Source organism: Sorex araneus, chromosome 5, assembly GCF_027595985.1.
Source record: "Sorex araneus isolate mSorAra2 chromosome 5, mSorAra2.pri, whole genome shotgun sequence".
Taxonomy (NCBI): domain Eukaryota; kingdom Metazoa; phylum Chordata; class Mammalia; order Eulipotyphla; family Soricidae; genus Sorex; species Sorex araneus.
This window is the reverse complement of record NC_073306.1, coordinates 49,168,526-49,192,808: the sequence shown is the minus strand read 5'-3', so window position 1 is coordinate 49,192,808 and position 24,283 is coordinate 49,168,526. Positions and strand designations below refer to the sequence as shown.

Here is a 24,283-nt window from a genome sequence, read left to right as displayed (position 1 = left end):
CAGGAACGGGAATCGGGGGCTGAAGGAAGGTTGCTGGGAAGGTGCCCCAGAATGGCAGGGGCAGTCTGCCTTGGGGGTATTTGAACCCAACTCATCTTTCTTCTTGGTGGAGGCGCGGATGAGCCATCCTACCGCTTTGGGAGGGCAGTGAGGCTGGCAAATATTTCCGAGGAGTCAGTGGAGACTCAGATCATCTGCTCAGAGCAAATAGCTATTCCCGTCTCTGGCAGTCCCCTCTTCAGTACCACCACAATCTCCCTCTACTTCACAACTTTTACCTCCCCGCCTCATCCAATTCCAAGTTCACGGTTCCCCTTATTCCACTCATGACATGCTCTGGACAGTTTCATTTTTCACCTGCTATTCAAGCGTATTCATTAAAAATGTCCCTTCAGTCTCAGAACATTTCAATTTGTATAGCCAATTATATGCCTCAGTGGAACAATGACGACTGAGATATTTCTCCCAGAAGCCTTCAGTGCTCTTGGAGGTAGTAAAACACACATGGGTTCCCGAGATTCTTTCCCTTAGAAGCCAAGCTGGACACTGCCAGGTTCTCACAGACCTCCGTTTCTTACCACACATATGTCTCTTATCTGGTCCACACAGAACCTTCCAGCACACAGGAAGTTCCCTGGTGTTGCTTCTTGACAGGATTCACTGTTTCCAACACAAACTCTCTGCTGGCCTCTGTCCTCATGGACTAATCATTAAATATTAGACATGAAATATTTTCATTCGACTCTCAGTCTTTGAGCTATAAAATGTCACTGAATGGCTGGAAAGAGTGTCCCAGGGTTAAGGTGCTTGTCTCACATGCAGCCAATCCTGATTCAATCCCCAGTACTACATGGTCCCCTAAGCACAGAGCCTGACTAATCCCTGAGCACTACTGAGTGACCCAACACCTCACCTCAGAAAAAAAGAAAGAAAAAGTGGGGCCATAGCGATGGTACAGTGGGGAGAATGCTTCCCTTGCATGCAACTGACCTGGATTTGATCCCTGGTGCCTCATATGACATATGATCCCCAGAATACTACCAGGAGTGATCCCTGAGCACAGAGCCAGGAGTAAGTCCTTTGCATCACTGGGTGTGTCCACCAAAAAAATAATAAAGCAAAAGAAAAAACCCTCCTGGGGGTACTGGGGCCACCCCACACTGGAGTGCCCCCTTTTCTTACCTAAGATATGCATCCTGAGAAGCCCACACCCCCAGAGCCCCTTAGGCCTGGGCAAAGGGGAAAGCTGGCCATCCAAACACTGTCTGTGTCTTGCTGTGGCCACAGTACAAAACAGACAGGAGGCATGGAATCAGGAGCTATTTGTCCAGCATCATCTTCCTGAGCCCGCGCTGGCGTGGGGAGCCCCACGTGTCCAGCTCGCTTTTGTGACTTTGGAACACGGTTATCCTTGCGTCTGAGCTATTCCACCTCCAATCCTAAGTGAGCAGCAAGGCAAGGGCGGGGGTGGGAGTAATGACAAGATTCTTCTGAACCTGGCATTCAACACTCAGCACTCACGACTCACACACGAACTAGGCCAGCTTTGCACAGTGGCAGCATCACAGCCCGTGGGGCTTATCCATGGTACAATTATTGCTAATTGAAAACTTTTACAGACATCCTGCCCCAAGTATTTAAAATATAGTAGGCAGGGGCGGGAGAGAGAGTACAGCAAGTCGGGCACTTGCACGAGACCAAGCCAAGTTTGATTCCTGGCATCCCATGTGGTCCCTTGAGCATCCCCAGGAGTGATTCCTGTGCACAGAGCCAGGAGTAAGCCCTGAGCACCACGGGGTATGTCCAAACCAGTCTCTTCCCCCCTACAAAAAAAATATATATTTATATATTCAGTGGGCATACTTGGCAATTTTGACAGTTTCTACAAAGACTGGTAAAAGAAAAGAAAAAAAAGGGGGGACTAATTTCACTCCAGTGCAGTGAATCTCAACCTGACCCCTGACCATATATAGGGATCCTGCAGGGGGGCGGGGGGCTACAGAAAATGCTCCCACTTCCCCAGACCAATTTTGCTGCCATGAGGCTGAGGCTCAGGTGTCATTTGAGGCCCCCAGGACTCGAGCAGCCAGCCTAGCCCCAGAGTTGGTGTCCCTGAGCCCAGAAGAGCACTGCGGCTCTGAGTAGAGCTGGGGCCTTTCCAGCACCAAGAAGCAGCCTCTCCCCCTGCCTGGACGGTTTGGGAGTCCAGCGCAAGGCTGGCAGGGCCTCTCAGACTAGTTTACTCCCTGCCTTGCCCCTGCCCTGGCCACAGGGCTCTGTGGTCTGGGCCACGCCTGGGGCCGCCTGCCCAAAGGTGGCATCTCTCTCCTCTGGCCATCTCATTGGCCCCAAAGCTCTAAGTGTCGCTTGGATAATTGTGACTCTGAGGTTTCTAGCCTGTGCACCCCCTTCCTTCCTAGGGCTCTGAGATCTAGAATCCCACCCATACTGCCCATACTGCCCCCACCCACTTAGCACAGAGCTCCACGTGCTCACTCGGGCCAGCTTTGGTGTCCCCACCTCGGCCTCTATACCCGGGTCCCTCAGAGATCACGGCCAAACTGTTGCTGTCTTTCCCCTCCAGCCTCACAGTGTTCCAGCCTCAGCTGCCACAACTTCTCCTCTCTGAGCCTGTCCCCTGCACCTTTGGGAGCAGAGACCAAACCCAGCTCCTAGCTCTCTCCCACCACTCTTGTCCCCACCAGACTATTCTCTACCCAGAAACCAGAGAGTTAAAAAAAAAAAAAAAAAAAAGCTTTATAGGGATATAATTTATATGCCATCAGATCCATCCATTTAAAGCACAGTGACAGAATGGTGCAGCCATCATCGTGATTGGATCCTAAACCATTTTCAGCCCACACGAAGCCTGACGTCCATTCACAGAGGCTGCCCCCCTCCCCTGTGCGCTGAGGCCCGCTGCGGCCATTCATCTACTTTGCAGCTCTAGATTTGTCTGTCCCGATTCTTCATGTAAACTGACTCCCACCATTCAGGTCTCTGGGTCTGGCTCCTTCCACTGGCTGTGACCGTGTTTGGGGTCTCTCCGTGCTGCAGCGTGGTTGTGTTTCCTTGCCTTCTATGGCAAATACTGTTCAGTTAACCCAAGCATGAATAGAAATTGCTCTGTTAGCTACATTTGGCCAGTGAAAAAGGTCTCTTTAACAACCCTTCACAGAACCAGAAACATGGCTCAAAAGCCTGGAGTGTGTGCTATGCATGTGGGAGCCCGGGTTCTCTCCCCAAAACTGTCTGGGCCCTGAGCACTGCTGGGAGCCCCCCAAATTTAAAAACTGAAAACTGAAAAAAACTAGAGAGAGAGCTCAGTGGGCAGAGCACATGCTTTGCATGTAGAAGACCCGGGTTCATGCTCAATATCACATGGTACCCTGTGACTCCCAAAGCACAGGGCCAGGAGCAGCCTCCGAGCCTCACCAGATGTGGCTCCCAAACAAAACAAAACAAGAAGTGGGTCCGGAGCGATAGTACAGTGGGTAGGATGTTTGCCTTGAACATAGCCGACTGGGGTTTGATTCCCAGCATCCCATATGGTCCCCCGAGCACCGCCAGGACTAATTCCTGAGTATAGAGCTAGGAGTAACCCCTGAGCATCGCTGGGTATGACCCCAAAAGAAAAAAAAAAAAAAAGACATGCAGACAAAAGAGAATCGCCTCTCCTCTCCCTCCCGCTGCTGAGTCCTGTCCTGGTTTCTGGTCGTGTCAGACCCGGATATGCTACCATGGTTGGGTTCGGGATGGCCTGACCCCAGCCTGCACTGCTCTCCCCACAGCTCACTCTGCCTTGCTTCTTGTATCCACCTCAGGGCCCTTGCATTTGTTTTTCCCATCTCTACGCCCACTGGGAATGCCTTTGCCCCCTCCTCACAAAGCCGGCAGCTGCTCTCTGTGTAAGCATCATCTCCTAGTTAAGGTGGCCCCACCCCACCCCGACTACCCTCCTTGGTACCACCTCATCTCACCCCTCCAGCTTAGCATTATCTGGAAGTATCTTCTTTTGTGTGACTATCACCTCTCTCCTCCCACTCAAGAGGAGGCGCCTTGTCCGTCTTCTGGGGCTCAGAATAGCTCCTGGCATGTGGGAGGTGCTTCATTCCTGAGAGACCCAGAGGTCCAGGCATGTGAAATTCTGCAGCGGCACCCAGAGCCTCGCTTTTCCTTTGATGCCCCCACATGCCGGTCCCATTACTAGTTTCCAAAGTATAAGGGGCTGGTTAGGATGGCACAAATCATCCCTCTCCCTCTCCAGGACCTCAGACAATAGAAGAAAACCGTAAAGAGCACAGCTAAGAGGCTCTCACAGCCCAGTCCCTGCTCCCAGCTCGCTGTTTATTGTCCCTGCATTGCTGGAAAGAAAAAAAAAAAGTAATTTGATCTGTCTCTCTGGAGAGCAAAGAGCCCCACAGGAAAGAGGTGCTTCTCCTGAGTTTACCAGAGAAACAGGAAACAGGAGGTTGAGAGAGAGATGGAGTTGAGAGCCGAGACTCTGCTAATGGCTACAAGGACAGGCCTGGGCCCCTTCCTGGGGTGGGGCTGGGAGGGGGCGGGCAGCAGCCTACAGGCTGGAGGACTGCAAACCACAGCTCAGGGCCAGGTCAGGGAAAGACGCACCCTGCCCCATCCCACCCAGATGCTTAAGACTCAGAGTCTCTGTCTCTCTGTCTCTGTCTCCTCTCTCTCTCTCTCTCTCTCTCTCTCTCTCTCTCTCTCTCTCTCTCTCTCTCTCTCTTTCTCTCTCTCTCTCTCTCTCTCTCTCTCTCTCTCTCGTCTCTGTCTCTCTCTCTTCTCTCTGTCTCTGTCTCTCTCTTTCCACCCTCTCCCTCTCTCCCTCCCTCCCTCTTCCTTCCTCTCTCTCTCTCTCTCTCTCTCCCTCCCGCTCCCCCCCCTCTCTCTCTACACACACACACACACACACACACAAACACAAACACACAATTTGGGGGCCACACCCCATGGTGCTCAGGGCTTAGGGTTTACGCCTGACTCTACTCAGGGATAACTGCTGGCAAGCTCAAGGAGTGCCAGATATTGAACCTGGGTCAGCCACGTGCAAGACAAACGCCCTACCTGCTGCACTATCACTCTGGACCCAAAGTCTCTCTCTTCTGAAGACCCTGATTTGTTTCCAGGATTCTGTCCTGACTTTTTACTCCATGGCCCCAGCAAGCCCTGAATTCCTACCCTTCAGACTCTTTCCAGTGGCTCTACACAAATTCAAGGGCCCTGCTTTCACAGTCCCTGGCAGGTCCCTGGTATCTGCTGCTCACTTGACTGGTAACCTCCTGAACTAAGCACTCCTCCCCACTCCCCCCAGAGCAGAAAATACACACACACACACACACACACACACACACACACACACACATACACACGTACACACGCATGCACGCACACACGTATACACACACACACACACACACACACACGCACCCATAAATACCTGCAGAATGGGAAGAAGAGGGATTCTCTGCTGACCTGTGAGCCCAAGCTCTTTCATTCTGCTTTTTGGTTTTGATTTTTGGGTCACACCAAGCAGTGCTTGAAAGCTGTTCTTGGCTCTGTGCTCGGGGGTTGCTCCTTATAGTATTTAGGGGATGATGCCATGCTGGGGACGGAACCTGGGCCTCTCACATGCGAAGCATGCACTCAGTCCTTTGACCTAACTATCTCCTTGACTGCTATGTACTTTTACTTTTTCCAAACCACACCTGGCGATGCTCAGGGGTTACTCCTGGCTTTGCACTCGGGAATCACTCCTGGGGTTGCTCAGTATGGGATGCCAGGGATTGAACCCACGTGGGCCTCCTGCAAGGCCAATGCCCTACCACGATACTATCACTCCAGCCCAAAGAGTCACATTTCTTTTTTGTGTCATTCCCCTTAGATGCAAATAGCACTAAATGCCACCCTTGCCCTCTGAGGGGCAAGAAACCAGTGCCAAAGAGATTCTGTAGGGTTTCCCCATTTAAGAATCACCCTGTCCATCTCTCAAGGCCTGCCCTGCCCACCTTGATTTGGAGGCACCCTGGGAAGCATCAAGAAGTACCTCTTGCTTCTCACATGTGCACTTTTTAGAACCTATTTCCCCTTGGTCTGTGCTCTGTCCCTCAGTCCTAAAGGATGTTCTTATATCCTGTGTATTTGAAGCTGAACCGGTCCTTATGTTATGGATATGGATAGAGGTGGATATGAATAGAGATAAACAACAGTCCCTCTGAGAATACTCCTGATGCTTACCTGGGAGAAAAGTCAACAATAAGGCCCTCTGAACAGACTCTAGAAGGCCATCATCAGGCCTTGGAGAAGGGGGTGTTTGACCATATTGTGAGGAACCATGTAATTAATCATTAGCCAAGGATTTACTGACCACTGATGTCAGTCCACATGGCCTCGAGACATTTTCCTCCTGCTCTTCCTATGATGAGCAATTTCTTCTAACTTTCCCAATCAGCTCTGTATAACCCCTAGTCCCACCCTGAGGCAGAAAATAGTTTATTTGGGGATAAGAACCTCCCCCCCCCGCCCCCCCCCCCGTAGGCTGGCGCAATAGCACAGCAGGTAGGGCGTTTGCCTTGCACACAACCAACCGGGGGGTGGGGGGGTGGGGGGGAGAGGTTTCAATTCCCAGCATCCCATATGGTCCCCTGAACACCGCCAGGGATAATTCCTGCATGCAGAGTCAGGAGTAACCCCTGTGCATCACTGGGTTTGACCCAAAAAGCAAGAAGGAAAAAAAGAAAGAAACCCCCTGAAGTGGTCACTCAGGACAAGGACTGGGTCCTGAAAGGAGATAAAGGATGTAAACCACATGCCTAATGGAAAAAAAGAAAAGTGTCTGCCATAAAAGCAGGTTAAGGAGCTAGAGGGAAACTGGGACATTGGTGAAGAGAAGTGGACACTGGTAAGAGGGTTGGTGTGGGAATATTGTACACCTGAAACTGAAAACTGAATCATGAATACCTTTGCAATTCATGGTGGGTGATTCAACAAAAAAAATATTGTGTGTCGGGGCTGGGGGGGAGAGCCATATTCAGTGATGCCCAGTGGTCCAGGGGTTACTCCTGGCTCTGCACTCAGGAATTATTCCTGGTAGTACTTGGGGAGGACTAAGAGGGATGCCAAGGATCAAACCCAGGTCAGCTGCATGCAAGGTAAAGGCCCTACCTGCTCTACTTCCTCTCCAGTCCCAATTAAAAAATAATTTTTTTTAGGGGCTGAAAAATAGCACAGCGGGTAGGGCATTTGCCTTGCACGCGGCCAACCCGGGTTCAATTCTCAGCATCCCATATGGTCCCCTGAGCACCGCCAGGAGTTTATTCCTGAGTGCAAAGCCAGGAGGAACCCCTGTGCATCGCTGGGTGTGACCCAAAAAGCCAAAAAAAATAATAATAATTTTTAAAAATTTTCCTCCATCTTCTCAGGTTGCTAGCACCTGAATTAACTGGGTTTTTTGGTTTTGCTTTTTACCTTATACCACCTCTTGGCTCAAGTAACTGACCTGTAAGTGGCAAGCACTGAACTCAGGTTCAGTAATATGTCCACGTGGTTCCCAGACCTGGTTCCCCTGATGGTTGTCCCAGACGCTCACTAGCCTGAGTCTGGTGTTATAAACCCATCCCCTCTGGATCTCTGAGACAAACTCCCAATCCCTTGCAGCCCACGCTGCAGTGGGGTGTCTGTGTCTTTAACAAAAAGCAAATGAAATAAATAAAAGTAATCTGGCAAAGAAAACGTCCCTCATTTATTTTCCAGGGAACTTGGCTCATCCATCTTCTCCTCCTAACCTGCTTTGTGCTCCGTGAGCTCTGCTTCCTGGTAGAACGGAATTTGGTTTTCTAATAACATCTGTCGTGTGCAGGGTGTCCCCAAACATTAGCAGTAATGAGTTGAGGTGGCACAGTTGGGAGCCTCCGGAAGCCAGCGGCAGATGTCAGGCCCTCGCGGGTGCCTCTGGGGAGGTGAGACCTGAGTGCCAAGCAAGGCCTGGGCTTCCGAGAGTCTCTCATGGCAGTCGCTGTGGAGGGGCCATCACACACCAGCCACTAGTGCTGTCACAGCACACTGGGGAGGAGGACAGAATCCCGACTCTCCTGGGGGACAGTATGAGAAGGAAGTGGCTTCAGAAGGAGCTGGGTCTGGCGAGGGCACCTTCTTTTAAGAACGATGCCACCATATTTTCCTCATTGTGTGGCTTGAAAACAAATGTGATTAGGTCAAGCAACAAGCCCAAGTCCAGGGCTGGTGGGTATCCTGCCTGCTCCACACTCACATCCTAACCGGACAGGGCTAGACTGGCCCAGGGGCCAGTTCTGTTGGGCTCCTAGAGGTGACAGCAGCTACCCCCTCTCCAGAGGAAGGGCCACCAGAGCAGCACCTGGGGCCTCTGGATTCCACAGGACCACTAGCCCCAAGAGCCTGTCTGGGGACATCAGTGAGTGACCACCAGGCACCAGCCTCTATTCCCAGGGTTCCTCAAAGAACACCCAGTGTGGCTCTCTGAAAAAGCAACGGTGGCCAGGTTGGGTCAGCAGAGAAGCTGGGGAACATGGGCACTGCCTGGCCACCCAATGGGCTGCCAGCCTGGCCAGCCCGTGTGTTCCCTCCTATCCCTAGCCTACAGAGGACAAGAAGGGGAGCTTTGCCTGCCTAGAGGTGAGGAGTGTAGGGCCTCACCTCCTATGCCTAGGTGGCCTCCAACAGGTACTGTCCCAGCGGAGGTGACCATGAGGAATGGGGGAAGGAAGGTCTTGCAGAAAGCAGGGAGTAAGTGGGGCGCCCCTTTGCCGCTGGAGGGCAGGGAGGCAGGGGACCCTCTGCTGTCTCCCTCCACAGGCGCAGAAGCCTGGGGGCTCTCCGAGTCCCCCTGCCACCCACCCCCCAAGGAAGGCTCGAGCCGTGTGGGGGGCCTCCCTATCCCGCACTGCCCACGCTCCTGGCGCTGGGACGCCGAGGCCTGGCTCGCTCTTGGGCAAGGGGGTGCAGGAAGGAACAGCTCGGGGCGCCAGGGACCCCGCGGGCCGCCCCGCCCCGGCGCCCGCAGCCCCGGCCCGCCCCGCGCCCCGCGCCCCGCCCGCCGCTCCCGCCCGGCGCCCGGCCAGCCGCTGCCCGCCGCCGCCATGGGCCGGGCCCCGCCGGGCACCCGCCGGACCCCCAGCCCCGGGCCCGCCGCGCCGCCCGCGCCCGCGCCCACGCCGCGCCCGCCCCGCGCCCGCGCCCGCGGCCTGGCGCTGCTCGGAGCCCTGCTGGCCGCCGCCGCCGCCGCCGCCGCCCGGGCCTACGCCCGCCACCACCAGGCCCAGGCGGCCGCGCTGCAGGTCGGCGGGGGAGCGCGCCCAGGAGAGGGGATCCCTGGCCCCGGGAGGTGGGGGCGCGGTCAGGGGGACCCCCGCTTGGCAGGACGGATGGGGTGGCGGAGAGGTGAAAGAGCTGGCTGGTGTGAGGCGGGGTCCAGGGCCACAGATCGGAGGGAGATGGGACAGAGGACAGCAAAGAGTCAAGTGGCGTCTGGGAAGCGCTGGGACCGTGGGGAGGAGGGAAAGATTGGGGTGAATGGGGCTGGGCAGATAGAAGGGGGACAGGGGACAGGGCCGACTAGGGTGGGGCACAGGGTGGGCTGGGATGGGGCAGGAGGGAAGCAGGAAGCCGGAGGGATGAGAGGGGCGGGCTGTGGGCAGCAGAGGGAGCAGTGGGCAGATGGACTGGAGTGTTGACGGGACTCAGCTGCCCGTCAGCAGCTGAGGGTGTCGGGACCCCAGTCAGCCAACCCCTCCCTCCCGGCAGGAGTCAGCCCTGAAGGCCCTGGGCAACGAAGGCCTCTTCCTCTTCTCCTCGCTGGACACTGATGGGGACTTGCGCATCAGTCCTGAGGAGTTCAAGCCCATCGCTGAGAAGCTGACAGGTACTGCAGAGAGAGCGGGTAGGAGGGGCTCCCTGGGAGCTGTGGGTGCTGGCACATTTCCCAGCCAGTGGTGCTCCCACACACATGTTCTTCACCTGTGAAGACAGTCCACTGTTCCTCGGGCCCCACTTCACCTTTAGCACTTCTTGTGAACCAGCTCTTCCACTTCCCCGCGCCCCATACAGTGAGTCCTGTCCTCATCCTCGTGTTTGTAACTGGGACGATGGAGGCACGGGAAGGTTGGCCAGCTTGTCCAAACAACCAGGAGCCAGGATCAGAACCTGGCGTTCCAGCTCCGGGTCCTGCCGCAGCGCAGGTCATTGGGGATTAGAGTTTGCTGAGTGCCTTGTGGGCAGCAGGCGGTCAGCGGACAGTGAGGAGTGTCACTGTGACTCCTTATCCAGACCAAGTCCTGCCCGGGGCGCAGAGGCCGACCCATTTGTGCCTGTTTGCAATGAGACGTTTTTGTAAAGAGGAGCAGCTCAAACGTTCTAATGACAAAATGGTTCTCTAGGACTGGGGAGACAGCTCCAGGCCTAGCATATGTGACTCCCTGAGTTCAACCCCTGGTCTCCTGAGCACGACTGCGTGTAACCATGGTGGTCTCCCAACACCTTTAAACAGTCACATCAGAGACCCAAGACATGGCTCAACAGGCGGGAGCACATGCTATGCATGTGAGAGGCCTGGGTTTAATCCCCAGCACTGCGTAGCACCCTTGGGTAGCACTGCATAGCGCACTGAGCCTTAAGCAGCACCAGGCATAGCCCCAAAACAAAAATCAGTCAAAAAATATATTTCTCACAGCGTCATCGGCCCCACAGCACCTGGGTCCTCTCCACCCCCCTCCACTGCTCATGGCTTTTTTGTTTTTGTTTTAGAGATGCCAGGGTGAAACCCAGGTTTCAAGCATACAGGCCACTGAGCTGCAGTCCTAGCCTCTTGCAACATTTTTTTAGGAGGGGAGGTCCACACCCAGCGGTGCTCAGGGGTTACCCTTGGCTCTGTGCTCAGAAATCATTTCTAACAGTACTCAGGAGACCATATGAGTTGCCGGGGATCGAACCTGGGTCAGTGGTGTGCCTTACCCACTGTACTATTTCTCTAGCCTCTCTTGCAACATGTCATTTTTTCTTCTTTTTTTTTTTTCTTTTTGGGTCACACCTAGAATGCACAGGGATTAACTCCTGGCTCTGCACTTAGGAATAACTTCTGCCGGTGCTTGGGGGACCATGTGGGATGCTGGGAATCGAACCCAGGTCGGCCTCATGCAAGGCAAACGCCCTACCCGCTGTGCTATTGCTCCAGCCCTCTCTTGCAGCATTTCTTAAACTTACAATTTGGGGCACTTGGGGGTAGAGGGGAGACTTGGGTCATACCCTACAATGCTCAGGAGACCATATGTGGTGCTGCAGAGTAGAACCAGTTTGCAGCCACCAAAACCACCTGCAAGTGGTTTTGAATGAATACAGAATTACCTCCTGTATTCTCTTGCTGGTGAGCGTAAGGTCTTAGGCACCCACTTGCTCTGCAGATTTTGCAGTGTAAGTAGGCCAGTAGGAGGGAAAGGCAAGAACTTGATGTCAGCTGCTCTCGGTCGAGCACATCCCTGAGGTCGTGCTGGCCTTGCTGTGTCTCCATGTGCGGGGAGGGCAGCTGCTCAGCGGCTGGGGGACTGTGATCCCTGCCAGGGGAGCTGGGTCAGATGGAAAATGCAAATCCATGTATCACTTGCTCAAGTGCCATTGATTCTGTGGTGAGAGCAGCAGGGCAGGTAAGCGGGCCGGCCCCCGAGGACCGTGAGCCGTTCTTATTTGAGGCTCATTTCTCCATGCGTACACAGTCACCTCCTCCTTTCCAGCGTCAGAGAGCTAGTGTTCTCCCTGGTGACCTGTGACCTCCCTTGAACTTTTTCATACCCAGGTTTTCTCCATCAGGGAAAATGAGTGCAAAACCGGACGCAGTTTGAGGAAAACAAACCCCCAAACACTAAATCTAGGCCGGAAGTGGAAGCAGCCTTTCTAATTGGCACAGTTACCAATTTCATTTTCTTCTGCTCACCTTGAAGGTTTTACAAGTTGTGTATAATAAGCAAATGTTGCATAGAAGTCATTCTTTTAATGAGAAACAAAAGACTATAAAGTGCTGAGCATTATTATCAATAATTATCTGATAGCATGAAAATAATTGAATCCACAAGGCTGACTAATAACTCCATGTTCCCAATTGTTGCCTTCCTCTGGGGTTTCTGGCTGGATCGCTTTGGGAAAAACAGTTCTGCTGCACTGACTTACCGATGCAGGAATAACCTTGTTTCCTTGGAATGGGGTTTACTGCAGGAGCCTGAGAATGCTAGGGGCTGAATCCAGAAACTGCCCATCCCAGTGATTCCCAGTCTTAATGCCCCTGCTCAAGCCGTGGCTTGTCCATCAACAAATACCCGTCTGAGGGTGGATATGGCAGGACCTACCTGCACTACTACCACACGCGTCCATGCCTCCCTTCTCTTAATCACCCCCCCCTTTGAAATAGGCTTCATTTCTTCCTTAACCCTTCATAAGGGCTTTGCACCCCTGGAAGATGACAAATGTAGCTGGATCCTGAAGCAGGAAGAGCTGGAGCAAGCCAGCTTAGCGCCAGCCTCCCCCAGCAAGGAAATGGGGCCACCCAGAAAACTCAGGGAGGAGAAGTGCCCCCAGTCCAGGACAGAACTCTCTATACCCTGAGAGAGTGCCTGGGTGTCTTGCTTCCCTCAGTAGCCGAGTACTGACTGAGCATCTCTCTGAATGAGTTTATTTCCTACCAACATGGGAGGGGGGGGCCGCCTGAGTCTTTTCTAATACAGCAAGACCAGAGGGGCTGAGTGATTTGCTCCCAGTTATCCAGGATTGCCAAACTCCTCCAAAGCTGGGGCATGCTGGCCTGGCCCCACGCCTTCCCTTCAAACCCCACAATGTGACCTCTTTCTTTGGTGCTTGATCCCAGCGGCTGGCTCAGAGGCCACTTTTGGTGGGTTCAACATCCAGACATCTTGGATTCAGTTTGGAGCTTGTAGGGCAGGGCAAAGGGAACAGGCTTTTGTGGGCAGCCTGGAGGGAAGAGCACAGGTAGGAGGCCAAAGCATAGGTTAGAGGCCAGAGCACTAGATTGGAGGCCGGAACACTAGGTTGGTGGCCAGAGCAAAGACTGGAGGCTGGAGCAAAGATTGGAGGCTGGAGCAAAGGTTAGAGGCCGGAGCAAAGGTTGGAGGCCGGAGCAAAGGTTGGAGGCCGGAGCAAAGGTTGGAGGCCGGAGCACTAGGTTGGAGCCCTGGCACAGCATGGCGGCCCCTGGCGCTGACACCTCTGCTCATGGCCCCCAGTAAGAGTTCCCTGGGCTCCTGCATACCCAGCCTGGTCATCCTTAGCACAGCAAGCCACACTCACCATCTCACGGGCCGAGGCTGGAGTCTAGGTCCTGTGGGGTCTTTGAGAAAATGAGCCTGTGAGAGGCTAACCCCACAGAAGGGGATGTGGGTGATTGTGAATTTTAAGCTAAGCAGGTCTGAGTTGGACTCCTGGCCCTCTGCTACCTAGCCAAGTGACCTGGGGAGTCCCGCTCCGCTCTGAGTCCCCACTTGCTCCTGTGTGGGGTGGAGTTGGTGGCAGAGCCCCCATTACTGAAGCAGGACACACACTGGAGACTCCTTTGGGGCTTTACTGCCGCCCCCTCTCCTGGCATGGGTGGGAGAGAAAGGAGACTCCATACCAGAACCTGGGAACTCTCCATCTGTGTGTGTCTCATAGGGTCAACCCCGGCGGCCAGCTATGAGGAGGAGGAGGAGCTGCCCTTGGACCCCAGCGAGGAGACGCTCACCATCAAAGCCAAGTTCCAGCCTCTGCTCCTAGAGTCCATGACCAAGAGCAAAAATGGGTTCCTAGGGGTGAGTTCGGAAGAGGGGGCAGGATAGGGGCCACAGACAGGACAGCAGACAGAAAGAGCATCTGTGCTGTTTATTCATCCTTCCTTCCTTCCTTCCTTCCTTCCTTCCTTCCTTCCTTCCTTCCTTCCTTCCTTCCTTCCTTCCTTCCTTCCTTCCTCCCTCCCTCCCTCCCTCCCTCCCTCCCTCCCTCCCTCCCTCCCTTCCTCCCCAGATGTCCTCCAGGAACCCAGGGTGACAGGCCCTGAGAGTCCAAAGTGGGTCCCTGCACACAGTCTGGTGTGGAACAGTGAAGAGACAAGCCTGAGCCTCTAACTCAGATGGGAAATCCAGGAGAGCTTCCTTGAGGAAGTGGCATCTACTTGAAGCCATGGGAGAAGGAGGCAAGGGCCAGGGAGGGGAAGTGGGGAAAGCAGTGGCTAGAGAAACTGAATGTAGGTAGGCTGCTGCACTCTCACCCCGCAACCCTACCTTATGCAGGTCAGTCTTCAGCACAAGGGGATTGACCCCCCTCCCTGGCCCCCTAACCCCCACACTCACACACACACACACACACACACACACACACACACACACACACACACACACACACATACATCCTGGGTCCTAGATGCACTGTGAGCCGAGCCTCTCCGAGCAAGGGGCTCACCACGAGCTGGAGACAGTGCCCGGGGCATAACCCTGAAGCCTGGGGGCAGGTCTGCAGCACACCCGGATCACCCACCCCTCCTGGCCCTCCTCTGGCCTCTGCAGCCCCAGCTTGTGTCCAGCTGAAAGTGTCCCGTGTGCTACCCCTGCGCTGGGAACCACTTCTCCACGCTGCCCAAGCCACACTTCCTCAGCCCTTAGGAACAAAGGCCTGTGGGTAGACTAGGACCCCAGGGATACGCAGGCTGGGAAAGGCACCGGCAGGCCGCACAGGCTGCAAGGCTGCAGAGCGAAGGCCCTGGCACAGGCTGGAATGGGGTGTCCCTCGTCACATCTCTGCTTCCCAGGCTGGTGGCTGGGGGGATGCAGGAGGCAAGGAACCAATTGCCAGAGGGAGGGGGAGCCGGTGGGGGAGACAGTGGTGATGGAGGCCGGACAGCCAGGAGGATGCAGGGGAAGGAGGCAGGAGGGTGTGGCAGCTAGAGCACCAGAGGGGTGGGGACTCATGACTCAGATTTCTGTCCAGCTTGGGTACTTCTTGTCAGTCTGGGCCGGCCAGCTGTCCTTGGGGACCCCAGGGCTAGCAGGCCGGAAATAAGGTCAGTCTGAACTGGACCTTTAGTGAGGGGACATCTCAGGGAGTTGGTGGGTGTGTGGAAACCCAGCTCCGGCCCCACAGAGCAGGGAAAACAGGTGAGCGGGGGCAGTACCTCAGCCCAGGCCTCAGAGCCCAGCCACCACCACCACCGCCACCCGCTACCCGGGGGAACAGGCCTCAAGTGGGCTGACCAGCGTGTGGCAGGTCCGAGGCTGTCAGCTCTGCCTGGTCCTGCACCGCCAGCCCTCCTCCCACTCTCTGTGGGAGCTCCCTGCACCCCTTTCCTCCCATCCCCTTCCCCACTGAGCCAAGAGAGGAGCAGGCTGGGGTGAGAAACTCAGGAAGGTCGTAGGTGTCAGGTACCCCCTGGGGCATCAGAGCTGTCTTGGGGGTCAGGCTCCTGTGTAGCCCAAGAGCTTCGGGAGTTCAGACCCTCCCACTCTCTATGGCCCTCTCCCGCCTCTCCCTGACTTAATGCCAGTCTTCTTGCTAAGGGCTCTGGTCTTGGGGGCAGAAACTGGGGACTGGCTGGGTGCCCGACAGGCCTGCTCTCAGATGACCTTCCTTCCGCGTCTCTGTGGCTTCATCCTGCCCTGAGCCCTGGGGATTTCCCCTGCCGGGTGCTCAGTTACCGCCTCCTTCCTCAGATTTGGCTCTGAGCAGGCACAGGCACCAGGAGGAGCCTGAGAGGGGATCCAGGCAGGTGGCTGGGGGCGGCAGAGCAGCACCAGCATGGCGCGGCCTGCCAGCTTCTGTAAGGAGGCGCAGGGCCAGGTGAGGCTGGGCACTGTCCACAGGGGCTCAGTGAGGGGGGCAGAGGCGCTCAGCACCCTCGGCAGCCCCAGGTGCCTTAAGCTCCGGGCAGGGCCCAGCCTGGGACTGTCACAGGGCAGGGTCCCCTCTCCCCCTGCTTCCTGGTGGGTTGCCTTAAGGCTCCAGGGCGACCCCCACCCACAACTGGACGACCCAAAAATCGGGATGCTCGGTGCCCCAGAGCTCTCTTCTGCCCCAGGTCTCCCACCTGGCCCTGTCCGGCCTCCGCAACTGGACGAGCGCCGCCTCCCCAAGCGCCGTGTTTGCCGCCCGCCACTTCAGGCCCTTCCTGCCCCCACGGGGCCAGGCTGAGCTGGGCAAGCCCTGGTGGCTCATCCCCAGCGAGCTGAGCATCTTCACTGGCTACTTGTCCAACAACCGCTTCTACCCACCACCACCCAAGGGCAAGGAGGTGAGGAGCCGCGTGAGCGCCAGCACCAGGGCCGCCCCCGCCCGTCCCCCCCACTCCCTGGGCTCCCTGGACTGTGCAGACTAGACAGGACCTAGACAGACAGGCCAGGCCCCTCTGCCGTCCTCCAGGTCATCATCCACAGGCTCCTGAGCATGTTCCACCCGAGGCCCTTCGTGAAGACCCGCTTCGCCCCCCAGGGGGCTGTGGCCTGCCTGACAGCCATCAGCGACTTCTACTACACGGTCATGTTCCGGTGAGCTGCCCCAGCTTGCCCTGGAGCCTGGAGAGAGTTTGAAGCCCCCAACTCTCACTCCCTGTAGTCCTAGGCATGCAGCCTGGGCTCTCAGCCTCAGTTTCCCCACTCAGAACGTCTGAGTGGATGTTCTCCTCAGAGGAAAAGGCCTGGGTCATGCTGTGCATAGCTGGTGACTGGGTTGTGTCTGGGGTTCCGTGGAGGGAATTTGAGAGCAGGGCCGCCTCACCAGCGCTCCAGACTGCACCCCTGTGCGTGAGGCTCGGGTCTTCTCCGGGCTCCCTCATCCAGCCTCTCCCTGACACCAGTCTTTTTGCTAAGGGTTTGTTGTTGGGGACAGAAACTGGGGGCTGGGTGGGTGTCCTGATTCCAGCCAGACCCCTTTCCCCTCAGGATCCATGCTGAGTTCCAGCTCAGCGAACCTCCCAGCTTCCCCTTCTGGTTCTCACCTGGCCAGTTCACCGGTCATATTATCATCTCCAAAGATGCCACCCACGTCCGCGACTTCCGGCTCTTCGTGCCCAACCACAGGTGAGAGCCTCGGCGAAGCCCAGCCCAGACCTGGCTACCCTGTGCTCACCCTCCTGGGCCCAGGAGGTCTGAGACAAGTGCCCATAGCCCCTCAGTCTCTGCTCCTTTCCTGTTACCCAGAGCTACCTGTCTGGCCTGGACACCCTTGAGGGAAGGGGCTGGAGCTGACTGAGGCAGCAGGGAGCAGGTGGGGGGACTGTTCCATCGCCCACACCTGTGTCCAGAGCTCCAAGTCAGCCTGACCTGCCAACTCCTCCCTGGTGCACAACCACAGCCCACAGACCCTGACACCAGAGCCCCCACCCCCATATGCGGACACACCCATTGCCGCAGCCTGCTCCTGCCATGGCCAGGGTGAGCGTCCGGGCAGGCTGTGCAGAGACTGGGCGTGAGGTGGCAGCAGGAACAGCTCATGCATAGACCTGCGGGTCCCCAGAGTTTGGTGGTTAAGGGCTGCGCAGTGTCCTCTGCCTGGCCTGCTGAGGGGCCCCTCCTGAAGGTCTGGTCTTGAAAGCTCTCCTGACCCAGGAATGAGACGTGGCCAGGTGAAGACTAGTTCCCCCCCCCCCCAGCCCCGACACACACACACACACCCCACCCTCCCCACAAGTGTTCCTCCTGGCCACATCTGCTCCCATCCTGGGGCTAAAGGTCTTGGTCTTTTTTTTTTTCTTTTTGGGTCACACCCTGCGATGCTCAGGAGTGACTCCTGGCCCTGCACTCAGGGTAAGGCAAACGCCCTACCTGCTGTGCTATCGCTCCAGCCCCAGGTCTTGGTCTTAACAGAAGGAAAGGAGCAAGTGGTCAGCTCCAGGCCCAGACCACAAGGACTGCTGATTCCTGAGCATCTTGAGGCACCCGGGACCCCACCCCTCTTGCCCCACCTAAGCTTGTTGATGGCCAGTGTTGGGGCGCCCTCATATGGTGGTTCTGCAGATAGCACCCGATCAGGTCAGCTCTCTGGCTGCTGAGAGCAGAGGCTGGTTTCCCCTGCGGGCCCTTCTCTCTTCTGGTGTGCACTGATAGAACAGTGGTGGCAGGCGGGAGACAGGGATGTGAAACCCTCTGTGGGCCAGCGGGGGTTTGTGGTGCCGGAAGCGGCAGCCAGGGAGACCAAAGATTCCCAGCCCTGCCACGAAGCCTGGGGGCTGAGAGCTTGTGCCCACCTCACCCCACCTCCAGCCCTCACCTGTCAGAGGGGGTCAGTCAAGCACTTGGGGTGATATGTTCACATAATGCTGAGGGGCTCGCTGTGGTTACCAGGTCTCTGAACGTGGACATGGAGTGGCTGTATGGGGCCAGCGAGAGCAGCAACATGGAGGTGGACATCGGCTACATACCACAGGTGAGCACGGGGTCCCTGCTGGCGAGAACAGCAGGGCCATTTGGCCATTTGTTTGTTTGTTGTTGTTGCTGTTTTGTTGTTGTTATTGTTTGTTTGGTTTGGGATGGGCCACACCCAGCAGTGCTCAGGACTTACTCCTGACTCTGCACTCAGGAATCACCCCTGGAAGTGCTGGGGGGACCATATGGGTGCCAGGAATCAAACCCGGGTCGGCCACATGCAAGGCAAACACCCCATCTTCTCTACTGTCTCTCCTCCCTGGCGAGGCCATTTGGACCCCATCGTGCCCTTGACGGGCCTACAGAGGACCCTGGGCTAAGAGCCTTGGAATATTCCAGACTGAAGCACAAAGTCCTAACGGTTGGAAGCTACCTGCTCCTATGTCTTCACTGGAGGCTGGCGGGATACTGGCTTTGTCCCAGACATATGGCATGACCTTGAAACCCAGCCTGCCTCAGTTTCCCCACGTCTGCAGCCATAGGGTAACCAGAGGGTCTCTCTGGCACCTCTTGAAGATCCTCGCCCTGAGACCCCACTCATGGGTGACCTCCCTTCTGCCCTCCATCTCAGATGGAGCTGGAGGCCACCGGCCCCTCAGTGCCATCTGTGATTCTGGACGAGGACGGTAACACCATCGACAGCCGCCTGCCCTCGGGAGAGCCCCTGCAGTTTGTGTTTGAGGAAATCAAGTGGCAACAGGAGCTGAGCTGGGAGGAGGCTGCAGGGCGCCTGGAGGTGGCCATGTACCCCTTCAAGAAGGTGAGGCTGGGGACTGGGAGTGACAGGACTGAGGGGTACTTCACTGCTAAGGTGCCTCCCTGCAGGGCCCAGCCTGCCCCTCTCAACCCTCCCCTGCCCTCTCCCTTGCTGCGCGGCTCCCCCACCCCAGGCTGAGCTCACCCTCCTTTCCTCCATCTGTGCCCGGCACAGGTCGCTTACCTCCCTTTCACGGAGGCCTTCGACCAGGCCAAGGCCCAGAACAAGCTGGTGCACTCCATCCTGCTGTGGGGAGCCCTGGACGACCAGTCCTGCTGAGGTGAGGGAGCTGCCATTCCAGGGGAGAAGGCGGAGACGTCACTCCTCGTTAGGTGCAGGGGGCCCTGAGGCCCCTGGTATGGAGTGGGGGGGGCTACATGGGCAGAGAGTGGGCTCAGGGTCATGCTGAGCCTCTGCACAGAGGAAGGGGCCAGCTCAGCCCCTCTCAAGCCTCAACTAAGAAACCTGATGCAGGGGCTAGAGCAATAGTATAGCACAGCGGGTAGGGCGTTTGCTTGCACGCAGCCGACCTGGGTTCGATTCCTAGCATCCTATATGGTCCCCTGAGCACCTCCAGGAGTAATTCCTAAGTGCAAAGCCAGGAGTAACTCTTGTGCATTGCCGGGTGTGACCCAAAAAGCAAAAAAAGTATATGTCTATATGTATCTGTCTATCTATATAAAAGAAAAGAAACCCTGTGCAAGCCGCTGTTTGCTCACCAGTAAGAGAAGGTGATGTTTTTGGCTCCCAGACCTGCACAGGAGATAGGCAGGCAGGTGTCAGGTGCTTTGTAAAGCAGGAAAGTCATGCCAGAGCTGGTTCTGCACTCACTTCCATAGAAACTTCTCTGGCGAGCCAAGGGGGGATTCTGTGGGTGTCTGGCAGTGAGTGTCATGGGCACCCGAGGCCACTGCCTTTGTCTGGTACGTATGGCAGGACCCTGCAGAGGCTTCTGAGCACCTGCCAATGAGACTGAGAGAGGAAAAGAGTCTGGCAGTGGCAGGAGGAAGGAAGTTTGGTGCAGAACTGTGTGTTCAGAGGCCCTGGGGGCACAGAGCTGAGTCCTAGCCCGGCAGCTGCAGTGCAATGCTAACTCCCCTGAGGCAGCTCCCTGCAGGCCCTTGAGTCACACCATGGGGTGGGACACAGACCAGACCACTGTCCCTGACAGTGAAAACCCCAGCAAGACATGTTGGGCTTGGGGTCGGGGGGCAGGACAGGGGCTTACTTGTGGCCTCATTTCTTCCTGAACAGGCTCTGGGCGAACTCTCCGGGAGACAGTCCTGGAAAGTTCGCCCATCCTCGCCCTCCTCAATGAGAGCTTCATCAGCACCTGGTCCCTGGTGAAGGAATTAGAAGACTTGCAGGTGAGGGGCAGGTGGGTGAAAACAGCCCCAGGGACAGTGCTGGAGGCCAGACACCCAGAGTGTGCCCACTGTCCCCACAGAACAGCCCGCAGAGTGCCGCCCACCAGAAGCTGGCCAGCCTACACCTGGAGAAGTACAGCTTCCCAGTGGAGATGATGGTCTGCCTGCCCAATGGCACTGTGGTAGGTAGGAGGCAGCCCATGGCTGCCCGGCCCTCAGGCCCCTCAGCCAGCTGCTCTTGGGGCTACAGAGCAGAAAACAGGATGCCCAGCCACTGGGGGTGTCAGGTGCGCCTGCATTGCAGGGGCAAGGACATTCTCAATGTTCCCCTTTGGGGAACAGGCAGCAGCGGGTGTGGGCCGGTGCAGACCTGAGTCGGGGCTGGAATGAAGGTATCCCTCCCTGTCTTTGTGGCCAGCCTGAGGGTTGGGGGGGCAGGCCAGCTGGCAGGCCAGCTCTCTGCCCCACATCACCCACGGGCCTCACTCTGCGCTCGGTGGGGAAGATGATCACAATTGCTCAGGTTTCAGGTTTATAAATAAGGGAACTTAGGAAGTTCCAGAGACTTGGTAGAGTCACATTTAGGAAGTGGAGCCGGTTTCCACCAGGCGTGTGAGTGTGTGTGTGTGTGTGTGTGTGTGTGTGTGTGTGTGTGTGTGTGTGTGTGTGTGTGAGCCTCAGCCTCCCCAACCCTTCAGCTCACAACTGCCTTGTCCTTTAAGTCGCAGGGGTTGAGTGGGGGACTCAGGTAAAGGCGTGGTCCTCGGGCTGGGCCCCTCTCCCCTTCACCCTGAGACAGCTGTGCAGGAGCAGGGGCCAGGGCTATCTGGACAAGTGTCTAGGTCTTTAGGCTAGGAAGAGGCAGAGCCTGCTGCCCCCGTTTGGGTTCGGAGAGTGGGCCCTTTGAGTATTGCGGGCCTGAGAGAAAAGCGTGGAGGAGCCCCGCCAGTTCACCTGTGTCCACCAGCGCCCACTGTGGTGGAGCAGGCTAGCAGGCTCGCACTGGGCAAACAACAGTGCCTGGGGACTGTCTGCTGTGGGTCCTCCTGCCCACTTGGTCTGTTTCATCACTCCTTTGCCCCCTCCCTGGACCCTATTCTTGAGGAGCTCGCTAGCTGGACAGGGCAGCCCGCAGGGAAGCAGCCCATCAGGTGGCTGAGTTCAGGAGTGGTGAGTGTGGCAGGGCAGGGTGGGGTGGATGAAAGGCCTGAGGTGTGGAAGGGCTGTGTGAGCAGGGAGGAGAGTAACGGCCTGGCCCTGGGCTGAGTTCCGGCATGTGCTTCTGGCCATCCTACTGTGCACGCACTCCTCAGAGAGGTAACAGTGAGGCCTGGTGGTAGCTGCTCCCAGGAGGCCGTGGGCGACAGGGAGGGGGCCTGAGTCTGGGTGAGCCCCACTTCCCTCACTCCGCCCTTCTCCTAGGTCCACCACATTAATGCCAACTACTTCTTGGACATCACCTCCATGAAGCCCGAGGACGTTGAGAACAACGTCTTCAGCTTCTCATCCACCTTTGAAGACCCATCCACGACCACCTACATGCAGTTCCTGAGGGAGGGTCTGCGGCGTGGCCTGCCCCTCCTCCAGTCCTAGAGTGGCCCTGGGCAGTGAGCAGCCAGGCTTTGTGGGGTACCTGGAAAGAGTGGAGACCAGACCCACAGCCCCTGAGCCAGTGGTCCTCACACATTTCAAATTTCAGATATGTCCATACTCTGCACTCTTATCTGGCTGCCTGTGGACCCAGGATTAACTAAGGGTGCATATCTTTGGTATGTGGGGTTGATCTTGTAGCTCTGGCTGACATCACTAGCCCTCCTGGATTCAGAAACCACTTAAACTGCTTGAGTTTCATCCTCCATCCTGAGGATGGAACCTGGGGTTACTGCCCTTGGCCTCCTCAGGCCCTTAGCTCAGGTCTTGGGGGGGGCATAGAACCAGGTGGAGTTAGTGCTAGGAAGTCAGGGTCACCCCTCTCCCCATCCAGAGGAAACATGGGGAAACTCTGACCCCAGGGGCTGGGGGAAACATTCCTGCCTCATGAGGGGAGGTCATTCTATATCCCTACTGCTTCCCCCCACCACTAACTAATGTAAGATAGGACCCTCCTCCCCCCAGCCTACTTCAGGGATTGCCAGAGGTCAGCTCAGCCCCTAACAACGGGTCCCCTGAGCAGGTCCTCAGGCCCAGAGCCTTGGCACCCCACCACCTGCCCCAGCCCAGGCTCCCAGCAGCATGGCTGGAACCAGTGCTCCCATCATCCGCAGACCCCAGCTCCATAGAAGGGGAGCCCAGCCAAGAGCACAGCCTACCCACCCATTAGGGCACCCAATCCAGCTGGTTCCCCACGGAGTAGCCATTGACCCTTGACCACTTGGGCCTTGGTCTATGTCCCAAGACACAAACCACGACAAGTCTCTTTTTTATACATGCAGAAAAAAAAAAGGTTTTTTACGTGAACTTTCTCACAGTTTATAAGTATTTTTGATAACCCCAGCACTGAGGAGAAAGAAGAGGGCTTTTCCCCCACCCGCAACCGCCTCATGATGGCTGGATCTGAAATCCTAGATGGATCTGGCTTGATGTCTTTGCGATTGTCCTGTGGGAAGAAATGTTCCTCTCTTCTCTTCCAGCTTTTTAAAAATAGTTCTCAGAGGATCAGTGTACCTTCAGTTCTAGCCTGTCCTCCACTCAAACCCTCCCACGAGGGGCCCTTGTGCTGTGTTCCCCACCTCAGTCCTAAACCGTATCAGGAGGAAGACCGTTCCTGAGGGGCATCCCAGAGCTCTCTGTCTGAGTTCCCTGCCTGCCTGGGGTGCCTCCGCAACTGAGCCCAGCTCTTGTTCTCAGTGTTGTATTAAGAATAGAAATAGCTGTCCCCAAGAGCCTTTACCATCTTTGTTAAAAATCACATGTATTTTCCCATTTCATCCTCACGCTAACCTGAGACAAATACTGTTTTGTTCCTGTTTTATAAATCAAGAAGCTGAGTCTCAGGGAAGTGCATAGACTTCACTTGAGATTCAGCCCCTCTTGATTTTTTTTTGGAGGGTTTCCTTTTGTACTGAACCTCTGCATCCTACCCCCATGTGTCTCCTCTGCCTTGTTTGTTTTTGTTTGGGGGGGGGGGACAACCAGTGGTGCACAGGGCTTACTTCTGGCTCTATGCTCAGAGATTGCCCCTGGCAGGCTCAGGGGACCATGAGGGGTGATAGAGAACGAACTGGGTAGGCCACGTGCAAGCTAAGCACCCTACCTGCTGTGCTATCTCTCTGACCCTCCCCTGCCATTTTTTATTGGCATGAGAAAAAAAAAATCTTTCAAGCCAAAATGTCTCATTTCCCCTCTGATATTCATATCATAGGTGGCATAATCCAGCAAGCTCTGCCAGATCCTATGTGCCCTTTTGTGAGGCAGTTTGCAAGCCCCTTGTAGGAGTGAGGGGATGCCCCTACTGGGTTTGGGTGGTTTAACCCGTTCCCTGAGCTATCTAGTGTGAGAGACTCAGCTTCCCCCACAAGCAGGCCCTTTCCCTGTGCTGAGCAAGGAGGCCTGTTCCATAGTGGGCAGTCCTGGTGCTGGGCCTTCTTCCTCTGCCTAACCCCCTGCCCCTGCACTGGGCCCAGCTTCCCTCTTGTCACCCCTCTACTACTTTCTCTGCCCCCAATGTGTCCTGTAATAAAACTGAAGAGACAGTCTGATTCTAGGTGTCTTTTCTTTGAGCAAGA

The 24,283-nt window shown here is 56.1% G+C and overlaps 1 protein-coding gene across 1 annotated transcript; it reads left to right on the top strand.

Annotated features, from left to right (window-relative positions):
* The first annotated feature begins 9,134 nt into the window (after positions 1-9,134).
* SELENON (selenoprotein N) lies at positions 9,135-24,283 on the top strand. Its single transcript, XM_055140049.1, has 12 exons — positions 9,135-9,332; positions 9,799-9,916; positions 13,702-13,838; positions 16,094-16,306; positions 16,435-16,559; positions 16,953-17,090; positions 18,354-18,435; positions 19,006-19,194; positions 19,366-19,471; positions 20,446-20,558; positions 20,639-20,740; positions 21,981-24,283. Exons 1-12 carry the CDS (start codon positions 9,135-9,137, stop codon positions 22,149-22,151), a joined length of 1,692 nt encoding a protein of 563 aa, XP_054996024.1. The 3' UTR covers positions 22,152-24,283.